General features: G+C 44.5%; 2 protein-coding genes across 2 annotated transcripts in view; one reads left to right on the top strand and one right to left on the bottom strand.

Moving 5' to 3' along the window:
• CD99L2 (CD99 molecule like 2) overlaps window positions 1-5,295 on the top strand; it is a 31,676-nt gene extending 26,381 nt beyond the window's left edge. Inside the window, exons 9-10 of the mRNA XM_084269070.1 lie at window positions 883-948; window positions 1,393-5,295. Of these exons, the coding sequence (XP_084125196.1) occupies window positions 883-948; window positions 1,393-1,457 (131 nt within the window). The 3' untranslated portion in view covers window positions 1,458-5,295. The remainder of the gene's footprint in view (window positions 1-882; window positions 949-1,392) is intronic.
• Window positions 5,296-8,013: 2,718 nt separating this feature from the next.
• The window catches only part of MTMR1 (myotubularin related protein 1), a gene marked incomplete at its 5' end in the record, with an annotated part of 40,598 nt that continues 27,368 nt past the window's right edge, over window positions 8,014-21,243 (bottom strand). Inside the window, one exon of the mRNA XM_084269220.1 lies at window positions 8,014-9,234. Coding sequence (XP_084125346.1) covers window positions 9,070-9,234 — 165 coding nt within the window. The 3' untranslated portion in view covers window positions 8,014-9,069. The remainder of the gene's footprint in view (window positions 9,235-21,243) is intronic.

The following is a 21,243-nucleotide window of genomic DNA, read 5'->3' as shown; positions in this document are numbered from 1 at the left end:
GGTTTGGCCCTGTCAGAACCTGATGGTGGGGAGCAGCAGGCCCCTGCCACTCCATCCACAGGGAGTTTATACACCCAAAATCCACCTGTTGGGCACTGGCAGTGTGCATTGCCTCAGCCTGCCTGAGCAGACCAGCACGGCCCCCTCCCCTTCCCTAACGGGACGCGGCGCTTGGCCCAGCACTCCCGTCTTGGCTTCTCTCTGCAGAGGAGGACAGGGGTTCCTCGGTCTGCCCAGGCAGTCCCAGCCCCATCTTACACAGTGCTGAGCTGGACCGCAGCAAGCGGTGCCCCCTGTTCCCCTTGCTGCCAGCCTGGCAGTGCCCAGCCTGGTCCCTAGGCCTGGGCTGCACTTGTTGCAAACCCTGGAAACTTCTTTGCATTTAAATAAGGGTCTTATTGGGGATTTGATGCCCCACTGGGATCCTGCGTTGTCACCAGCACCGCAGCCCTGCTCTGAACTGCTTCTTGCAGCTCTGCATAACTGAGTGTTTAATGAGCTGGAGACCATCTCTCTCTGCACCGGGGCGCAGCATCCCCGTCAGCAGCCCTGCCTGGAATACTCCCCACTCCCAGCACCTCTCACTCAGCCTGGCTGCCTCTCGTGAGAGATGGATGAAGCCAGCAACTCAGAAAAAAGGGGTGTTGCAGGAAGCTCTTCTGGGCAAACCTCCACTGTCACTTTACTGTCCAGCAAGGCGCTCTCAGCATTGTTGATGGTTTACTGATGTTTCTATACTTACTGTGTTAATGCAGAGGAGGTTGCAAAAAGTATCTTCATTTTTACAGCAGACAGGTCGGGTACCAGAGTTTTTAAGGCATCAAAGCAAATAATTTTTACTTTCTACCCTCCCATCTCACTGTCTTTATTGTTACTTCTCAGAGGGACTTAATGCAGAATACGTGAAAGGAGAAAACATGGAAGCTGTTGTAAGCGAGGAACCCCAAGGTGAGAACCTCACATTCCTTACCCTGGCTGTGCCCGGCCACAAAAGCAGATTTACGGAGGGACGTTAAGAAGTCCCCCGTGCTGTATTGAGCTGCCGTGTCTCTTTGATGCAGACACCACTTAGGTGATGCTGCGGCTTTTTTGTGAAACCCCCACCGCGGTGTTTTTCCCCCTTTATTGCACACAAAGGAAAGCCATGGTAAGAGACCAAGGAGCTCATGCTGCAAACGATGGCAGTTAATATTTAGCTTTCATGTTTTCAGCCATCAGGAGTGTCTTAGACAAGAAAAGCGCGATCTTTCTTTCAGTGACAGATAATCGAGGCTGCTGCAAAGGCTTTTCCAGTGTCACATGCAGCCAGCCAGTGCTGGGCACCCGTGGCGTGCGCTCTGGTTCCATCCTGTGCTATTGTACTCACCAGTTTTTTTTTTCCTTTCTCCCCAGTTAAATATTCAGTGCTGGAAACACAGTCAGCAGAACCACCCAAACAAGACGGTGGGAAGATGTAAAGCACGACCTGGGGCTAGAAAAGAGTCAGTCAGCGGCAAACAGAGATCTTACATGCTTGTAATTTAGCTTTTTATTTAATTTGACTCCAAAGCTATTTAATGTGTACTTAGGCTTGAACTGGCTTCTCATTGCTCTAGGCTTTAGGGTTAGAGTGGTAGTTGTGTGTTTATTTTTTGTAAAGAGGTACATGTTTACATGGGAGTAATGGCGTAGGTTTGATGTCCAGTTGTAGATGAACCAACCAAAGGTGCTTCGGCAGCGGTCAGTTGTCAATTAAGGGACGAGGTCTTTGCGAAGGAGCTGACAGGATGAGGACAGTGAAGTGCCTGTACTTAGTCACCCAAAGCAAACCATGCAAAGCCCCCTGTGGAGCACCTCCAGCCAACTCCTGCCATCAGCTGTGGGCACGTTGCTTCCAACGGCAGTGATGAGAACTGCGTGTTTCCTGAGGGCACGTTGTGGCCCTCGGTGTACCTACACCTTAAAACAAAGTGCCTACGGGTAGGTCCTAGGGGAACGTGGGGCTGAGGCAGGTGACCCCCCTGCTCCCGAGCCAGGGGTTGAAGATGCTTCACCACTTTGCAGCACTGGGCTTCTAACAGCGTTAAAGGACCTGCTGTTCATGCCAAGTCCCAAGCACAGGTAACGGCAGCGTGTGCACTGTGCACCTGCAGCACATGCAGCTTGGAGGCCTGGCTGTGCTAGAGATCAAACGGAGCTGAAGGTGCCAATCGATCAGTTTGCTGGTGTGGTGGGAGATACCCACGTTGTCACCAGAATGAAAACTCCCTGTGCGTGGATGCTCTTGAGCACAGGTTCAGGGATCTCATTCGCACTAGAGCAAATTTCAGATTTAACACAAAATAGAGAGAGTGGGATCTGTCCGGACCTGGAACACTGGCTACTGTGAGAGGAGTCAGGCTTAGCAAGATGCAGCCCCCCCTCCCCACCTTCTCCTTTTATCAGCAGCTCTTGAGAACACTCCCTGGCAGCCAAGGCAGAAAAATGATAGAAAACTTCAGCCTTTGTGCTGCTGACTAACCTTTCAAGAAGGGAACATCTCCTGAGGGGATGGGTCCCCCATCGCTGTCCTGTGTGGGGTTCCTGCAGCTTCCTGGGGAGCATGGGGTTGCCAGTGATGCTCAGCAGGACACAGGGCTGCCACTGTGATGGCACTGTGACCCTTTTGTGAATGCTCACATGACCCTCTCCAGTGCTGGGGAATTGGTAGCCAGCCCTGACCTTCCCAATCTTGCAAGGATTTGCGTTTCTAACCCCTCCCCACCCCTTTATCTCTGCCAAAATGTGGATGCTGCCGCTCCCTGATGCATTTACCCAAAGCATGCTCTCAAGTGAAGGGAAACTCACTCTCTGTGGTGTAAGAGGTACTCACTATTTATACTAAACCTGAACGTGTGTGTTTTGTACTGTTTTGCAAATCCTGCACTTTGTGAACGTGTATAGGAAAAAACAAGCCTTTGTTTGATGTACAACTTCACAGCTTTCAGGGAGACATGACTTAGAGGAGGCCTTGCCAGGAGGCGAACCAGCCCAGGAGCATGGCTGCCTAACAGCTCCCTTTGAGAGGAGGCTGCCTACTAACATGGTGAAGTGTCTTGCAATAGCTGCACAATGCTTTATGCTCTTTTTAACACGTATGTTTTTAAAGCCTTACACTAGCTCTAGCAGAACAGCTATGATGTTTTCTAAGGGGGACAAGCTCTAGGGATATGAGGTGCCTCATGTGTACTCAGAACACTTGGGCTACAACAGCAGCGCTACAAGCTACTGCTGCTTTGGTTTGTGAATGTGTTTGGATTAGAAACCAAAAATACTTCATGACTTGGCTGCTCAGAGAGTGGAAGTGAAGGGAGATGGGATGTAGTCCGTTCGAAACTCCCACAGAATGGATCTCAGGAGGGAGGGTGGTCTGCAGGACCCAGATCATCACGTGCAGCAGCTCAGGTGCTGATGAAGCCATGCAGCTGAGTTTGTGTATCTCCTTCCCAGGCACCATCTCCTGTTTTTCTTTGTTAGCCAAGTGCATTGGAAAGCTGTAGCATGAAAAATGTTTTTAGAAGGTAACTGTAGATGAAACGTTGCCACAGGGCACTGGTGAACACCAGGAGCCATGTTCCTAGCTTAGACCAAGCGCCAAAACCAGCCCGAGCCCGCCCGGCAGGTGAAGGTGAAGGAGTGGAACTAGATGATCTTTGAGGTCCCTTCCAACCCAAATCGTTCTGTGGCTCTATGACTGCAGTTCCCTGTCTCCTTTTGCCCGTGGCTGCATTCTCTGCAGACACAGACCATGGGGGTTACTGCATTTCTGCTGCCGTGCCCTCCTCGTTTGTCCTGGGGACAGTGCAATGGAGCATCTGCCATTGCTTGAGAATACAGTGCCTGCCCCTCCTTTGGGAACTAGAACACGTGAGAAACACATGTCTAATTCACAAATACTGCAGTTAAAAAAGGAAAAAAATAGGCTGTTTCACTGGAAAAACCCACTCAGTTCTTCCAACTCCAAAACCGCTCCTTCCCCAAGGCTTTTTCTGTGACTGTGGTGAATATTTACGCCTCAGTGTAATTTCTAGGTATGTGGAAAACCATAAATGCACAGTGGAAGGGAGCACTTTTCAGAAATTCACAGCAACAGGATTCAAGATCCCCGTCTCTAGGATTTCAGCTAGGAAAATACTGACAAATACTGCAGGGGTTAAACTTGGTCTCCTCTTCAAGACTGGACAAAAGTCAAAGTCCTAACGTGGTGAATGTCTGTAAAGGCTCAAATTGCTTTTATTGCAGCCTGTCTCCTTCCCCACCCGAACTCTCAGGCCAGTCTCTGAGTAACAGGGAGTTTACAGATCATCTATATTTTAGGCATTATAGCAACTGAGAGCATCCAGGCGGATTTTCTTAGTAGTGATCCACGTCCTGAAACAACTGGCCCAGCACTGACCTCTCTACCTACTTCCATTTAATGAGTATCTATTCTCTTTAAAGCTGGATATGGAGATTTGAAAAATCACCCACTTAGGTTCTGTATACGTGGCATGAACTATCTCATCCTTTATACACAAAGGCCATAAAACACTGGGAAATTAGGATTTTCTTTTCACGAGTCCAAAATATATATAGATATAGATATACATATATATACATACAGCTGCCCTGAGAGTTTATGTACTACCTGTGCCCTTTTTCTTATCCCACCTCACTTCAGCTTAACTAGAGCTATTTTTAATAAAACCTGTCAGAAAGAGTTTCTCAATTACAGAGAAAACAGCAAATTGAAAGAATGTAACCAGCTCTTTTCCTGTTGTTTATTCTATCAATTACTTGTCTTTTCCTTTAGCAACACTGCAGTAGTAGTTTCTTTGTTTCAGATTCTTCAGCTGAGAACACTGACATGAATTTCAGATATTTTGGCACTATAAATTCAGGCATTTCCATGCAAGCCCACTGAGGAGCCCTTACAAGTACTATATTGTCATTCTTAACTACTCATCTGTTGTGATAAAGGAATTAGTTCCTAATACTATTTCAAATTCTGGAAAAGTAAGATGAGTTGACAGGCTGAAGCTTTAAAACTTTGCGTCTGCAACAAAGGAGGTTCAGGAAGAAATGAAGCTCAGAAACAATGGCATTGTGAAATTAGAGAATCCTTTCCCTCCAGTGAAGGGCTGGAAAAGCAAGGCATTTTGTTTGCTGCTGCAGGAGGGCTCTACACCGAGTGAAGGTTGAATGTTGTGCCGTGAAAAACGTGGCACCGTGCACGGGAGGATCACGGGGTACAGGTCAGGGTCTGACTGCCATCGGGACACACTGAATAAAACAAGTTGCCTGGTCAGGTGGCTGAGGCTTGGTTTTTTGGTGGGGTTTTTTCATGTTGGAAGTAAACTGCTAAAGGTGGGTATGTCCTTATTGCACACACCCCAACACTTCTGCAACTACACTATAAAGACTTCATAAAAAAAAAAAAAAAAGATAATTCCAAACCCAATTGGACTTTGTGGGAAACAAGTTTCCTTATGGAGGCTTTACCTGACCAGTGAAAACACACACACGTGCACGCTCTCCTCGGGTCACCCAGCAGCTAAACTCGGGGCAGCGCCCCACGCCCCGGCTGCGTTCAGCACGTGGGGTTTTGTCCTTCGAGCTGCCCCAGGTTTCCTGCAGTTTCCCTGGAATTTCACACCCAGTGGATGAAACTCCCACGTGGCACAAACCCAGCTGCTGACCTCTGTGTAACAACGCAGCGCTTAGTCTCATGGTCAGGAAAGCTGGCGGGTGTTTCAAACGAGCGAATCCCAACTCACACTCGTGGAACCAAAACTCCTGCTTCCCACCAGCACGAGGTCTGGCAGGGAAAATAATAGAATTGCTTGGCAAAGGGATGTTCCTGTTTGCTTTTTAACATGAACATGTCATGTGGGGAATACTCTAAGTTGTCCATTTGACTTTGTCCTCTGCCGTGGGGCTCGGTGCACGGGAGCTGTCGATCCCTCCTTCCCAGCTCTCAGGGAAGCAGCCACTCTCACTGCCACTGGGAACAGAGTACGAATTAGCACAGCTTTTCCCAGAAAATACCAGAAAAATCAAACACTTCTTGTTGAAAGCTTTAACTCCTCAAGAGGAAGGCTGCCTGTGCAGGGAACAAACCCAGGCAGATAAGAGTGTTTACCAGCTTTAAAAGCCGCCTTCCATTTTACTGAAACAACAACAAAAAGTACTTTTATCTACAAAGGAGGAAAAAGTGTCATTCAGCTCTGCAACAGGACTGCAAAGGCACAGGGTCTGATGCTGACGGTTCACTTAACTTACTTCACCATCGGAAAAGTACCAAGGCTTCAGCCCATTCTGGGACAAGAGGAAAATGCTACAGGCCAGGCTTCACTGCTTGCTACCTCTGCAAGAGCCCAAACCAAAAACCCAAGCGAAGGAAGGTCCAGCTTTGGAACCACAAGTTAATTGCTCTGCCCAAGGTGCAGCAGATGGGGAACAGGGTTCTGCCCTTTCCTCAACCAGCTCAGTGACGCCTTATTAAAGAATAAAGAGTGATGCCAGAATTAGTTGTTAAATCAATAGAGAAAAAATCTGATTATGAAGAACTAGCCTGAGTCACCACTTCAGCCTAAACCAATGCTTTAACCAGCATATAGGAGCTCTGTGACACCTTTGAAAGTTTCCATGCCAGCACACACAAAACCACCCATTGTGCTTACGCAGATCAGAGCAGGTCCCCTCCCCCAGTGCCCTCCCTTCCCATGGCAGAAGCCTGGCTGAGCTATGCTGAAACTTGTGGATACACAGCCAGTCAGTTGAAATAACTGCTTTCCTTCTACGCAAACCCGAATTCTCAGATTTTAGCTCTAGGAATCTAAGCTTTAAAAAAAAAATATCTCGGAATACTCAAGCTAATCCAGTCATCACTTTTACAATAATTACAGGGAAAATGTTGTGATTGTTAGCAGCAATAGAGAGGAAAACTTCAAAAGATTTTCTTTAGCACTGCGTTTCAGAGATAATGTGCTTTGCTTTAATATACAGTTAAAACGTCAAGGAAATCCAAAGTATGGAAGAGTTTAATTCAATAGCAGCTCAACATATTTTGGCAATGTAAAACTCACTGCTGGCATGCTAGTTCAGCAGAACTGTTTTAACAGGAAAACATCTTTTATCTATTTATAAAAAGCCTGAGGTTGATTAAGAGATGGAACACAGTGAGTCTTCCTCGGCTCTGACCTGCTGAGTCTCTGTTACTGCAAGTATTTGCCACCACCAGAAGGACAGGCTGAAACACCCTGCCCAGCACACTGGCGGGCCTGGCACATGGGCCTTTCCAGCTGAAGCTGCAGCCCTGCTCAGCAGCTCACCCCACTCCATGACCAGACCCCACGCCCACGAACGCAGAGGGACAGGACGGCGTCATAGAATCATAGAATCATAGACTGGTCTGGGTTGGAAGGGACTCCAAGGATCACAGAGCTCCAACCCCCCTGCCACCGGCAGGGACACCAACCTCCAGGCCTGGATCTACACAAGGCTGCCCAGGGCCCCATCCAACCTGGCCTTGAACACCTCCAGGGACGGGGAGTCATCGCGTCCCAAGGACAAACACACAGCCTCACAGGCGGTAAAACCCACACTCAGCTGAGAGGATCGAGCAGCTCTTAACAACGGGGCTTAACTCCCACCAGCAGAATTGGAGCAGTACAAGCACGAGTCAAAAAGCAGAGCTGCAGTACTGAAGTGCCCTAAGGTAAAGAACCACATTCTCATGAAACACAACAAGGCAAACCATCCAGGGAAAGTTTCCAGCACTTCTGAGCCTTCCAACAAGGCCACTGAAAAGCACGTTAAAAGGCTGGATAGTGTAGTAATCAAATTTCTCCAACACCAGTATTTTGGGGGGAGGTGGGTGGGAGTGGGAAAGAAAGTTGGGAATGTATCTTTGATAGGAACTCACCATTCAATTGCTCACTTCTTACAGAGAGAACTGCAGCAATTTAAAAAACAAAAAGCCAAGAGGCTTTATTTCAAGAAAACCAATTAAGATCATATTATTTAAAAACTTTGTCAAACAAAGTCATTACAAGTTAAGGTCTTCAAAAGAGTTTGGACAGGCAGGATCCATTTTCTGAACTCACAGCTTAAGCCCAGGGGAGTATGCATATGTTTAACATCACATACACATGTGTATAAACGAGCACAGCTTTGCATTCTGTGTGTACACTGTAAGAGAAAACGCACTTAACAAAAGGTGGAGCTATACAGACTATACAATTTACACAGCTGGGTGTCATTCCAACCCCAAATATTACCATTTGCTAGAAAACAAACTTTTACTTTGTACAAGACTTCCACATGAATAAATTTACCCCTCGCTCAGGAGGCTGAAACTGAACAATAAGCTAAACAGTCAAAAGACTTTATTTCAACTCGTACAAAAGGCATTAAAAAAAACCCCTAAAGTACATGCTTTACCAAATATATTACATCATACAAGTCAGTGTGCTATACTTGATAAATCAGGCTTAACTTCATCCACTTTTAATGGCATATTTAGTCAAAATGTAAAACTGACTACACCGGAAAACATTTATTTTAAAATCAATTTCCAAGTGCATTAATTACCTAAAAAAAATAAATTGTTCTAGCAAAAAAAAAAAAGGAATAATATTACTGAGTGAACTAAGGAGCTCCCATTCAGAAAAACGTTCTGTGTTCTGTGTAAGCATCATGTGACATTTAATCTGCCTCTCTCAACCAGGCATGGTACCCTAGGCAGTGAGAGAGGCATTTTGCTGTCTGCTTGGCAGATGGATCCCTTTTTAGGATGGTTAAATTGTTAGTTGCTCAAAACAAAGTTTAATTTCACAATTGGTGATTTAGCTCGAGATGTCAAAACACACGTGGGAACTGCCAACAAGAAAATACATTACATCTATTGAAGCTCTTTTTGGCCTCATCATGATAATATCAGACACAGAATAAGGCATGTAGATCATAGCAATTACAAGTCACTCACAATCCTTTTGTGATGGGAAGAACGTTTCACCCTCCTCTCCGTATTACCTGACAAGACTGTTCTCACGTGGCTCCCGTTCCTCCTCACACAGAGGTGTGCACTGGAGTGGCTGAATGGGAAGGAGATGAACCTCTATCAGAGGAGGAAGAAATGGATCGTGTAGCAGCTTCCCGCTGCAGATCTTCAACCTTCTTCTGAAGCTCTGTCCGGATGGCCAGGAGCTCTTTCAGATTTTGATGGATTGGAACCTGCCAGGTGAAGAAAGGAAAGGCTCACTTTGACTCTGGCAGTGAGTCATCTTCTCAAGCAATGCTTCCCCTGTTTCCTTCAGTCACAATGAATCCCACACCTATCAATTTCACTACATCAATATTTAAAGAACACGCTTCTTCAGTCATTCAAAATGAAGCTTTTCAGCAAAGTGTGCCTTTCTGACACCACAGTTGGCAGGAAACCTGTTCAAGAGACTACTTGCAAATGGTTCTGATGGGATAGCAAACACACACCAACTCACATACCCCTGTCCCTTATCAATACCACTTCCAGTTGAATTCAAAATGCCTTTCCCAGGAACGGTTGCCCCTGCCTGCTGGGACAGAAGTTCATTTCATAAGGAGAGCAGAGCTCACAAAGCTCCATGATTCTGATACTCTACTAACCAGGCATCTTTCCAAGAGTCTGACCACTTCCAGCTTCTCAGTAAGAAAAGTGCAGCAGCCAAGTGAACTGCACTTGCGGTGGACCTCCCAGAGTCACACTCTGATAAACCCTCTGCACAAGTGGGGCAGGTTTCTGCCTCTACTTCTGACAGGGCCCAAAACCCACCAGAGATGCAGCTCTCCACATCAGCATTTTTCACACTCATCTGGAACATTCAACTGTGTCATGGCCAGAGGAAGATGGAAGCCACACTGATTTTTACAGCTGAATCTGTCACCTCAGACAAGCACAGAGAGACCTGTCCGTCTTCCAAATGCCACAGGAAGGCCAAAAACATTTGACTGGAAATGGTTTTTAATTTATTTTATCCAGTATTAACTCTAATTGTTTACAGCTTTTGGAGAGAGCGAGATGGGAAAAGAATTTAATTGGGCCAGCAAGGCAATCGTGAGGAAATGCAGCAAAGGGAGACATGTGGATTGCTAGATGCTGGAAGTAATTCATACCCTGGGATCTGGAATACCAAGCTCCTGCCCACTACTGCTTCCCACTGCTTAAAAGTGAGAACAGGGCTGGGATGCACACCTGAGCATGGAATTCTCAGCCAGTGCTATGTGAAGGAGATATCAAAATCTTTGTCTCCAGAAAGCATTTCTCTTCTTGCCACCAACACATAGCTCAGTCACCATTTGTGGTGGTGTGAATTCAGGCTCTTTAAAGTTCATCAAAACCCCATGCATTTCATTTTGGTGTTTTCCAAATCTAACGCTGTGTTTCTGAAACAGGAAACTAACATTTCATTTCTACCTTTAGTGCTAACTTAAAAGAATACAATAGCATCAAGCAGCCTGGTTTAGGTCAGGAGCTTTTTGGTCATATAATGTTTTCTTGTTGGTGTCTTAGCCCATGAACAGAAACGTCAGTGTAGTCACAAGTGCTGCTGCCACCACCCCAGGAGTCATCATTCCATCCAGCGTGCCACTCACAGCGATTTTCAGAGCAGAACTCTGTGAGGCTGCAGCAGAGTGGTCCCTGCACACCACCCAGCTCCCAGTGCCCCTGGAGTCCTGCCCTCACTAGGCAATGAATTCCTTTTCTTGCAATCTTCTCCTGCATCCACCATACAAACTCTTCAGCAGGTGAGGCCACAAGTCTACAAACAGCCTCCTCTGCTGATTAAACACAAAGCACACCCTCCAGAAAGGCAATCTCCTTTTTCTGAGGTGTCCTACAGAAAATGTATACACCTAAAAACAGGGCAAAACTGACTCTAGTGATGAAGTCTGTCTGAGATGCTGTAATACACACTGGAAAACTCAAATTTCACTGAAGAGCAAGACTTGCTGGAATTGGCACTCCCCTTCTGGTGTTCTTTCTTTCCTTTCTTTCCTCCAGTACAATATCCCTTCCCCATCCACTCCCACTTCAGACTTCTTCTTTATGAAGACATTTTCCTGACACACTCAGGCCTGTAAGGGAGTGATTTACCATCGGTGTCATTAGTCACGCAAGCCCTGGGTCACAGGAGATTTGTACACCTGATTCCTGCACAGCTCAATCATGATTCAGTGGAACAGGCCAGTTGCTCTTGGGCACCTTTCACCCAGAGACAGTGTGTCCCACTGCACAGTGCTCACACACTCCAACAGCGGTTTCATACGAGGGGCTTCTGGGGAGCCCACTACAAATCCCATCAGGATACATGACACAAAAGCCACTGCAGAACTTTGCACACTGTGTACAGTGCTTTGAGGAGGAAAAGAGTGGCTGCACATCTCAATCCTTCTTCTGCATCCCCCCTGAACCTAATTCAACAAGACACACGCTCAAACTCTGACGCAAGCTCTGTTCTCCCCATGGGTCCATCTCAAAGAACAGCACTGTCTTTAAATAAATTAGCTAAATCACAATAATGACATTTTAAAAGGCTGTGCATATTCAAGTCACAGGAAAAAAACCCTCTCCAACGTTAAGGTTGCAAAATTACACTCAAAAAATCGGGTGTCAGAATGAAGCTTCTCTCTCAAAACTCAGTTCAGCCTTGCTGCACATCTGTACAAAACTGTTGGTTAAATAAACATTAAAATACTGGCTTCCCCCATGTATCTCCTCATCTATTCAGAGCACAGTTTGATGCTACTCAATTAGCCAGTAGCTATTCAATATTTAGTTTTCTTTGCAGTGTCTGACCCCATCCTTTATTTATTCTTCTGAACTTAAAGTGCTTAGGTTTCCTTTTCTGTACTTTCATCTCATGTCAAGAAACAAATCTATTTCTGCAGCACCCTAATGAGGTATGGGAGTACTCCACTTGTCCAGACACGGGTCTGAAGCAAGCACCTTCCGATTTTGCATACCTTGCATCTCAAATCGATTTAACAGAGAACTCAGGAATTCTGCAATCTGGCCTTGTGGGCATCAAGCAGGACACCCAGTAAACAAGCAGCACACACGTGAGGACCACTCTGCTTCAAGAGATCTCCCTTACAACAGTGGAATCCTGTGGCAAAGGCAGGGAGAAACTTCATTTCCCCAGAGCAGCATCCTACTCTCTCACCCATGGGACAATTCTGCCTTTGTCTGCAGCCGTGTCCCCTCCTGCCTACTTCCCCAGATTGCATCAAACAGAAAGCAACGACCTCCCACACTTGGGGCATTATTCACTCCTGTTCCTATTCCCACTTAGTCACAACTCTCTCAGAGACTCTGTATCAAATCTCTCTCTCTTGATCCTTTAACTCTCATTTATTCTCAGTCCTTGAGAATTCATTGAGATTGTTCCAGCCTCAGACCTCCAAATTGGACGAATTTCCTCCAGGATACGAGCAGACACAATTCTGAAACATAATCTCTCTTACTAAAATCTCCTGTTTGCCCTAGAGATGGAATATTTACAGAAAAAGAGCCCCTTGCCTCAACAAAAGAAGTCTATAGCACCAGGATTTTCATATGGGAAAATACTTTCCTTAGTCACATTCTCACAAGCAGCTGAGCCTTCTTGGATGAAGTTTTACAAAACACTCAACCAGACACACATGCTTGGTGACTCAATACAGATCACTGAAGTCCAGCAAAACCTGTAACCAAAGCACAGTAGGGTCTTACAGTGGAAAAAAAGAGTCACCTTTAAAATGCTGGCTATCTTTTAGCAAGTGGATGTTGAGTGTAAGCACTGCAAGGCAGTTCTACACACACATCATCATGCCATTTCATCACCTGGCAGTGTAAACACAAATGGATTTCTAAAGTCAAGTCTTTCCCAGGAAAAGATTCTGGTCACTTGCTGTCCGTGCTGCTGTGGTCCAGCCCCAGCCAGCAGCCAAGCCCCACGGCCACTTTGTTCCCTGCTCCTTGCCCCATGGGATGGGGAGGAGAATCAGAAGGAAAAGGTAAAACTCCTGGGTTGAGGTGAGGACAGCTCACTGGGGTGGCAAAGGCAGAGGGAAATAACAACAACAGGACTTAAAACAAAATACACCAAGTGGGTGATACGCTGCACAACGTGCTCACCACACGGACCTGATGCCCAGCCTGTCCCTGAGCAGCGACTCCTCTTCTCCAGCCAGCTCCCCTCATACACTGACCATGACATCATGGTATGGAAAATCACTTTGGCTAGTTTGAGTCAGCTGTCCTGGCTGTGTCCCCTCCCAGCTCCTGGTGAAAACTTACTCTGTTCTGGCCAAAACCCAGCACACAGGTAGATGCACATCAGTGTAAACCAACAACATTTCACAAACAGATTTTGCACACTAAACTTTTGGTACGTATTTTAATTTCGTGAAATAACTTGTCAAATTCAGTCTGGAGAAACCTTTAGCACTTTCAGAGTACTTTCAGAGCAGCTGATTTATTAATTATAAGGGTCCATGTTAAAATGACATACTCATGGTGTAAAAAAAGGTGTTATAGGCAGCTGAAAGATATAAAAAAATATTATAGAAGTTCTTTATATAATGACTTGCAAATCAGCGTGGTATGAAGAGCTGCATTTTTCCAGATGTCTTAAATTCTTCTGCTATGACTGCCCTTTTTTGAGAAAAGTGGCAAATTTGAAGTGGAAAAGTGGAAAGATGGACAATGGTGGTGGAGGGGAGAAGGGTGAAATGCCCCAAACAAAGCCTCCAGCTCAAGTCATGTGCATTTTTTTAAAACAAAACTGTTAAGAGAACCAAGAAGATGTGGAATTGTGCAGCTTCCTACTATCTTAGAAGGAGGGGGAAGAGTAAGAGGATGAAGCATCATCAAATGAATTCTGTCACAAACCCCATGAAAATAATGAAATAAAAAGCAGTTTATTTCATTTCCACATTTCCTAAAAGCCTGGTGCTGACAGCATCTCCTGATACCATCCTGTGCAAATTCTTACAGTAACTATCTCCAGTTTTGTCACTTCACACCATTATATTTCAGCATGTGACTCCTCTCTCAACTAAAGCCTTCTTCAGAAAGGAATGGGTCCAACCACCTTCACAATACCACCTGTAATGGCTTGCTGTGAACGAGGTTCTCCTTTCCTTTGCCACTGTTTAGAATAAAAGGAAGTGGAAGAGTGACAGATTCTGTAAGGAACACGAAGTTTGGAGAAGATCGTTTATTAATAGATCTTGTTACCACCTTAACCCTACAAGTGTATACTTGCACGGCACAAGTAGTGTCTCCATGGCAAGCTTTTAGTGCAGGCTCGTTAAGAAATCGTGTAATTGATTTGGCTGAGAAGGATTTGTTGGGAGTCTGACAGCAGAGGTACTGGTTTCTACTCTCTCCTCCTGCCTCTCAAATTAGGAGTGAAAGCTCAAAAGATGACTCTGGACCCACCACCCAGTGGCATTCAAGTTATTTTGTGCTGCTCCACTCCGCTGTGTGGACAGGAGGTTTTCAGGAGGGTGGGGGTGCATCCCACCCCTCCCTGTGTCACCCCTGCTTCCCTGCGTGCTGCCGCAGCAGTGCTGCTAGGCAACACCCGGCCGCTACTGCCAGGTCCCCTGCCCATACTCCAAGGGAAAGCAAAGACCTAATTCTGCTGCACAAGAGGAGCCCACACAGATGAAACCTAAGCAGGCAGCACATCTGGGGGTGTGTTGGGCTACAGCTGGAAAATCAGGTGGGCCATCGCTCACCAGGTCTTTGGGATGTTTTTCACATGTTATTTAAGCTGTTATCTCAATGCACTGAAAAGCAATCAAATTAATTTATCTAATTTAACAAAATATTGCAGTAAAAAACAAAGATGAAACATAAGGGTGATTGTAGACACTTTAACAAATGGGTTAACCTCATTAAAATTCTGTGATTTGATTTATCATAAGAAAGTTAGATTTCTCGAATCACATGAAATTAATGAAACAGATTAGAAGCTGATGAATCCAAAACAAAATTGGCATTTACATCTAATATAGCTAGCAATACAACCCACGCAGGGACAAGAGCAAGGAGCTTGCCAGAAGCAGTATGTGGTGGGGAAAAGGGCACGGATCCTTGGGAAGTTTGACTTTGCTCAAGGCATTAACCAGAAAGCTGGCCCTCAAAAGAGGGAGAGGAATTTACCTGGAACACCTTGAGAAGATTTTTCAGTGGGTTGCTTTGGTTTTGTTTTTCTTTTCAACTGCTACTGTAATACTGACTCAGAAACTATGAGGATTACACCTGAGACTGCACGCTGTTCCTAACATAACCAACTTTTTCCAGCCACTTACCCAAACCTGGACTGTGCCTCCAGTCCTAATGTCCTGGTTTCGGCTAGGAAGGAGTTAATTTCTTTTCTAATAGTGGTTGGAATGCTGTGTTTGGGAGTTGGGATGAGAGCAGTGCTGATAGCACCCTGATGTTTCTACTTGTTGCCAAGCAATCAAGGACTTTGCAGTTGTTCATGTTTCCCTGCTAACAAGAAAAGGAGGGGACGAAGCCAGGACAGGAGACCCGAACTGGCCAAAGGGGGTATTCCATGCCAGGTACATCATGCTCAGCATAAAGGGGGGCTGATGGGGGCTCCAGGACACGTGGTTTTTGGGGACGGTCCAGTTTGTCGGGACGGCTCTGGGTAGCACGGCCTGAGCTGTGTGGTTCGGTGAGAAACTCCACTGTGTATCAACAGTTTCATATATTTTTTTGCTCTAAAGTCCTGTTATCATTGTTGTACCTGTCTTTCTGCTATTCTAGTAACCTATCCTTATCCCAACCTGTGGGGTTTTGTTTTTTTTCCCTTTCCCTTCCCCTTCCCCTCTTCCTTTTAAAGAACAATCGACTGCGTGGTGCTCGGCTCTCAGCTGGGGCCAAACCACGACACCTACCCATCCTGAGCAACAGTCTGAGCACTACACAGAAGCTTTAAAGACTTATCCCAGTTGTCCATGATACTATCATCTTGGTTGGCTTTAAGCACTCACCAAGTTTTATATCCTTTCCCATTCAAATCCCTGTTTTCATTCCATTACCCTTCTCTGAGTTGTCTTAAGAAGCTTTTTTTTTGTAAATTCATTTAAAAAAATAACAACCTCATCAGGAAGATTCTATTCAGCAAAGTTCTTCTGTTCCTCTAGCCTATAAACAATTTGATTTTTGCCCATTTCAATGTTAAGTTTCCAGTCCAGCTCTTCTGCATCAAGTCATGACTGGACTTTAGACCTGAGCCCCTCCTCACACAATCTATTTGCCTTCTTCCCTACTGCTTGCTGCTTCTCCCCTTATCTTTGACACTGCCAGCTGCCCTGTCTCTGGAGTTTGCTCTGTCTGGAATGAGCAGCCTCCTTCCCCTGTAAGACTTGATAAAATTCTCCCATTTCTCAGGATACTTGCAAATATTTGAAACTCTGCACCCAATCAGTAAAAACCAGCAAAATGCTGCAAAATCAAGGGATCCAAGTAATGTTCTTCACTCAGAAAGTACTGATTGTGGGTTCCAGCAAATTAAACAGTTAAAATGGGTGGGCTGTTGTTTTTCTGATTAGCTACCTTTAGGCATACTTTTCCTATGCTTTAAAGATAAGGTACCTACTGCCTATAAGAAGTTAAAAAACCCCACTGCTAAAGAACATCCTTCATTGCTTAAAATAACATTGATATGAAACCATTTTTTAAACTGAATTATCCACATGTACACGGAAAGCAGAACCTGATGTACTGTCATGCTCAGACCACGGTGCTTCACAGTTACAATAAATTATTCCTGCTGGCTGAGGACTTCAGGAAATATAAAAGTTTGTTTGGTTTGTTTTTTTTTTTAAATTATAGCCACAAGGAAACAACAATTATGTTACACAATATACACACTACAGCACATAAAAACCCCATCTAGACGTAAGACAGCTTCATTTCCTAAAAAAAATCCAAACCTTCCTCTTCACAGAATGACTACAGTTCACTTTCAGTATTGATTTTCAGGGTTTCATTCCCAAGTAATCCTTCAGGATTCTGGAGTGCCTTTGGATAGCAAAATTTGTCAACACAAGGATAGGTATAAAAGAAATTATAATAGCTACTCACTTATAGTACCGCCAAGTCTTAATTGGATGGATATCTACTGTGTATTACTGAACCAGCTCAAGGACAGCCATTCACATGAAAATTGTTCAGCAGTGAATGCATTTTGTCTTGTTCAGCGAGTATACTTTATCTATTTTAGCAACAGGGAAGAAAGGCTGCAGAGGAAAATGGTTGTTTTAAATTCATTGCTTGACTTAAGACTGTCTGTTTTTCAGAACCTTACCCTGCACATTGGACAGACAACAATATCTTTCACTTGGGCCTTTTGTTCCTCTTCATGAAGAGCTGGAACTCTGACAGACTTGCTTTTAAAGCCTAGTTAACAGTATATTCATAGGAAAAGGCAATCTCAAATGATGAAAGCAGCTATTTTCAATAATAATCAATGCTTCCACATTTATTGTAGAGTTATGCTCCTGGGAAACCCAGCCAAACCCCCTGGCCTTCTGGAAGAGCAATGACTAGCAAACAGAAATTATGAATCCTGCCATGTGGGAACTGGAATGGAGATTATTGCTAACAACTGTAAGGATTCCCAGACTCAGGAAACTCTTCATGCTACAAGCAGATCCCATTGCTTGTTGAAACCTACAGCCCATACAGATTTAGACACCTGATAAATCAGGGCAATGCTTTGGGTGCTTACTCTCCAAAATATGTTAGAAGTGCCCAAAATTATTTGTACAGTACTAGTTTCTGCCCTCCTGTGCATGTTCTGATGCTGTGCTCATTCCAGGATACCATGGTGGTTTTTTTTTCTTTTCTCCTTACATAACTACAGATGCTTTCAGCACACAGGATAAGCAGTTACTCTTTATTTTATTCCATATCAATTGAATGCTGAGAGTTTTATCTGCAGAGTTAAGTTACCTGCAGTAAAGAAATCTTGGATTAAGACACTCAGACAGAAACTATGAGGTAACTGTGAGAAACTTGCCTTGTCTCACAAGAAACTCTGCAATAAATGCTGGGGTGAGATCTCTGTAACTAGGGCAACACTCAACTAGCACCCAAGGCAATTCCTTCTCCTGCCTCATTCTTCCACGTAAAAAGATGACTCTGGACCATGGACTGCAGTCCAGCAATGCCAAGCATTTCCAGAGCCATGTGATGACTCTGTCCTGCCACAAAATGGTGTAAATCATATGTATGAACTTCCAAAATATTACAACAAGCAATGTCAACATGCTCAGTGAGGAAAACACCAGGCAACTTGACTGAAGGCAGGTATAAATAGTGTAAACACTCCACGTGCCAGACAGTAAGCCCTATCCTGTTACGTGCAGGATAAACCATCTCAGGAATTATGTTTTCCAGTTTATTCTCAGCAATGTTTCCAGCAACACTGCATCTTATTTGCTCTTCAAATATGCAGTATTTTGTGTTTATTGACACTGAAGTTCAGCTCACATCTAATCACTCAACTGTTTGACACACTAAACCCTCCTATAACTCTATACACAGCATTAAAAAAGCAGCATTATAACCTGTTCCACAGACTCACACAACGATAGGGCTTGGAAGGGACCTCTGGAGATCATCTGAGTCCAACCACCCTGCTAACGCTCGAGCAGGCTGCACAGGATTGTGTCCAGGCAGGTCTTGAATATCTCCAGGGAAGGAACTGCATAACCTCTCCTGGCAGCCTGTCCCAGTGCCCTGCCACCCTCAGAGTAAAGAAGTTTTTCCTTATATTGAGATGAAACTCCCAGTGTTCCAGTTTGTGCCCATTGCCCCTTGTCCTGTCACTGGGCACCACTGAAAAAAGTCTGGCCCCATTCTCTAGACATTTATAAGTGTTGACCAGTCTTTCCAGTCTTCTCCAGACTAAGCAGACCCAGCTCTCAGCATTTCCTCATACAAGAGATGCTCCAGTCCCCTGATCATCCCTGTAGCCCTCCAATGGACTCTCTGCAGTAGTTTCCTGTCTTTCTTGAACTGGGGAGCCCAGAACTGGACACAGAACTCCAGAGGTGGCCTCAGCAGAGCAAAGTAAAGGGGCAGGAGTACTTCCCTCAACCTGCTGGGCATGGTATTTATATTCTTTCTAGATCATTCCTGTACATACTGAACAAAGAGTTATTTATTCCTAACTTTTCCTTTCCTTTTCTAAGCCAGCTGTTAACTTACAGTCTTTCCCTGGCTTTTCATGGAAGCTCTGAAGACTGCCTTTAGCAAATGATCCCAATCCGGTAGCTGAACTGAATTCCTAGGATATGGATGCTGCCAGCTTTATAGTCTGGATGAACATCCAAACACACAAAGAATGAATTTGAAAAACTTAGGATGTCTTCAAAACTATCCCTGGCACAGCAGCCAAACTCCCAGGACAGAGCTTGAAGAAAAATTAGCAGGCATAGAAAAATTTTAGAAGACCAATTAAAAGAAAACAAGTTTAAGCCCTGTACTCCAAGGGCTAAAGGGCATTTACCAGAAGGCATAAAACCAGCCAAACATATCCTAATGGGCTGCATTTTGTGACTAAAATACATTCTTTTCCATGCCCCTCACACAGGAAGACACAGCTTGAACTGAAGGGACCAGAATCTTTACTCGTGTTCTGCATATATGAATGATAAGAGCATATTAATTTAAAAGTACAGCCCCTGCAGAAGTCATATTCAAGAAAATAATGTCCTGTGTTCTCCCCACCTTCCAGAATTGCCCAGGCAGATAACTAGCTGACATCTGGCAGCCAGAGCTCCTCTAACCAGTGTAAAGAAGAGGTCTGACTGACTACATCGGAAAGATATATGGTATCAACTGAAAGAAGCCCAAAACATCATGCAGTCTTATCGATTCCAGACCAGTAGGGTCACCTCTAAGTCCAGTAACATGTACCACAGAGCACACACCCCTCTTTGGAGAGAACAAGAACGTGTACCTTCCACACATCAAGTACAAATACATGTTTCTCCCAGCCAAGGAAAGGGCAAATCTGAGAAAACCCTCTCCTCAGTCAATGAACTCAAATAAGATAGGACTAATATCTATCTCATTTTCTTGGGACAAGAAGTCAATAATGATGCAACACCTCCAAACTGAAACCAAGGAACATTTTATTTCACTTAAGAATGAGAATGACCTTGTTGAAGATCTGTTTAGCACAAAGGGAGCCTGTAAGGGATGCCCACATTTAACCCACATTGTTCACTTCTCCGACACTTGAGCTTTGAGCCCCAGGGAAGGAGACTCTGTGTCACCTAATTGCACAGCATCTATTATAATACAGCTGTAACCCTAAAACAAGGCTCTCAACACAAATAAACACCCAATTAAACCCACCAATTCAGCCTTCCACAAACCATAGACAGAACTGAAGCTATATCTTTATGCAATCTTTTCTTTACAGAATATAAGAGTAACTCTGACTCTATGTCCTAGTGCAGTGACGAGCATGATCAGACCTTATCGTACTGTGGTAGGTCTGAGGAGACAGATACTTGAAGACAGAGTACAGCAAAGTAAAAATAAATTCCTATATCCAGTTAGCATTCAGTAATTTTCAAACTAAAAAAATTAAAGGTGATGTATGCTAATTTCTAATAGAAATGTCAATGAAGTGCAATGTTTACCTGCTCTCAGTCCATTTAAAAATTCAGGTCTCACTCACTAATAAAGCTGAAGTTACAAAACCTAAAATATTGCCTCAAACCCAGTCCTGCCCTTTTGCTCTTGTGAGTTTCCTCTCCCATGATACAAAGATGGTTGATAGTGGGGATCAAACACCCATTCTGATTATATTAAAGGATTATTCTTCATCTTCCCATAAACTCATGTTATTAGGCATTTTTCCTTTTTGGTGAGCTCTTAGGAAACAATAAACATTGTCTAGTTTCCTAAATAAGTTTTTGCAGCTGATAAAACAGTACATGAGGTTGCCTTGAATTCATCAGAGTGCTCCACATTAACATTAAACATCTTTCTCTTCTTCCAGTCAAAACCCAAAAGAACCACACTAAGAGTTACTGAACAAACTACCTTTTCTCAGCAGGCAGTGATGCCCATTCTTTTAATAAATCCACTGATTGTTTGAAAAAAATCTTTCCACTGAAGATAACTGGACCTGCTGGGCTTCACAATGGTGATTGTCTGTTTTACTGTTACTGGATGGG

This window comes from Gallinula chloropus, assembly GCF_964237585.1.
Source record: "Gallinula chloropus genome assembly, chromosome: 11".
Taxonomy (NCBI): Eukaryota; Metazoa; Chordata; class Aves; order Gruiformes; family Rallidae; genus Gallinula; species Gallinula chloropus.
This window is presented reverse-complemented; position numbering and strand designations above follow the sequence as displayed.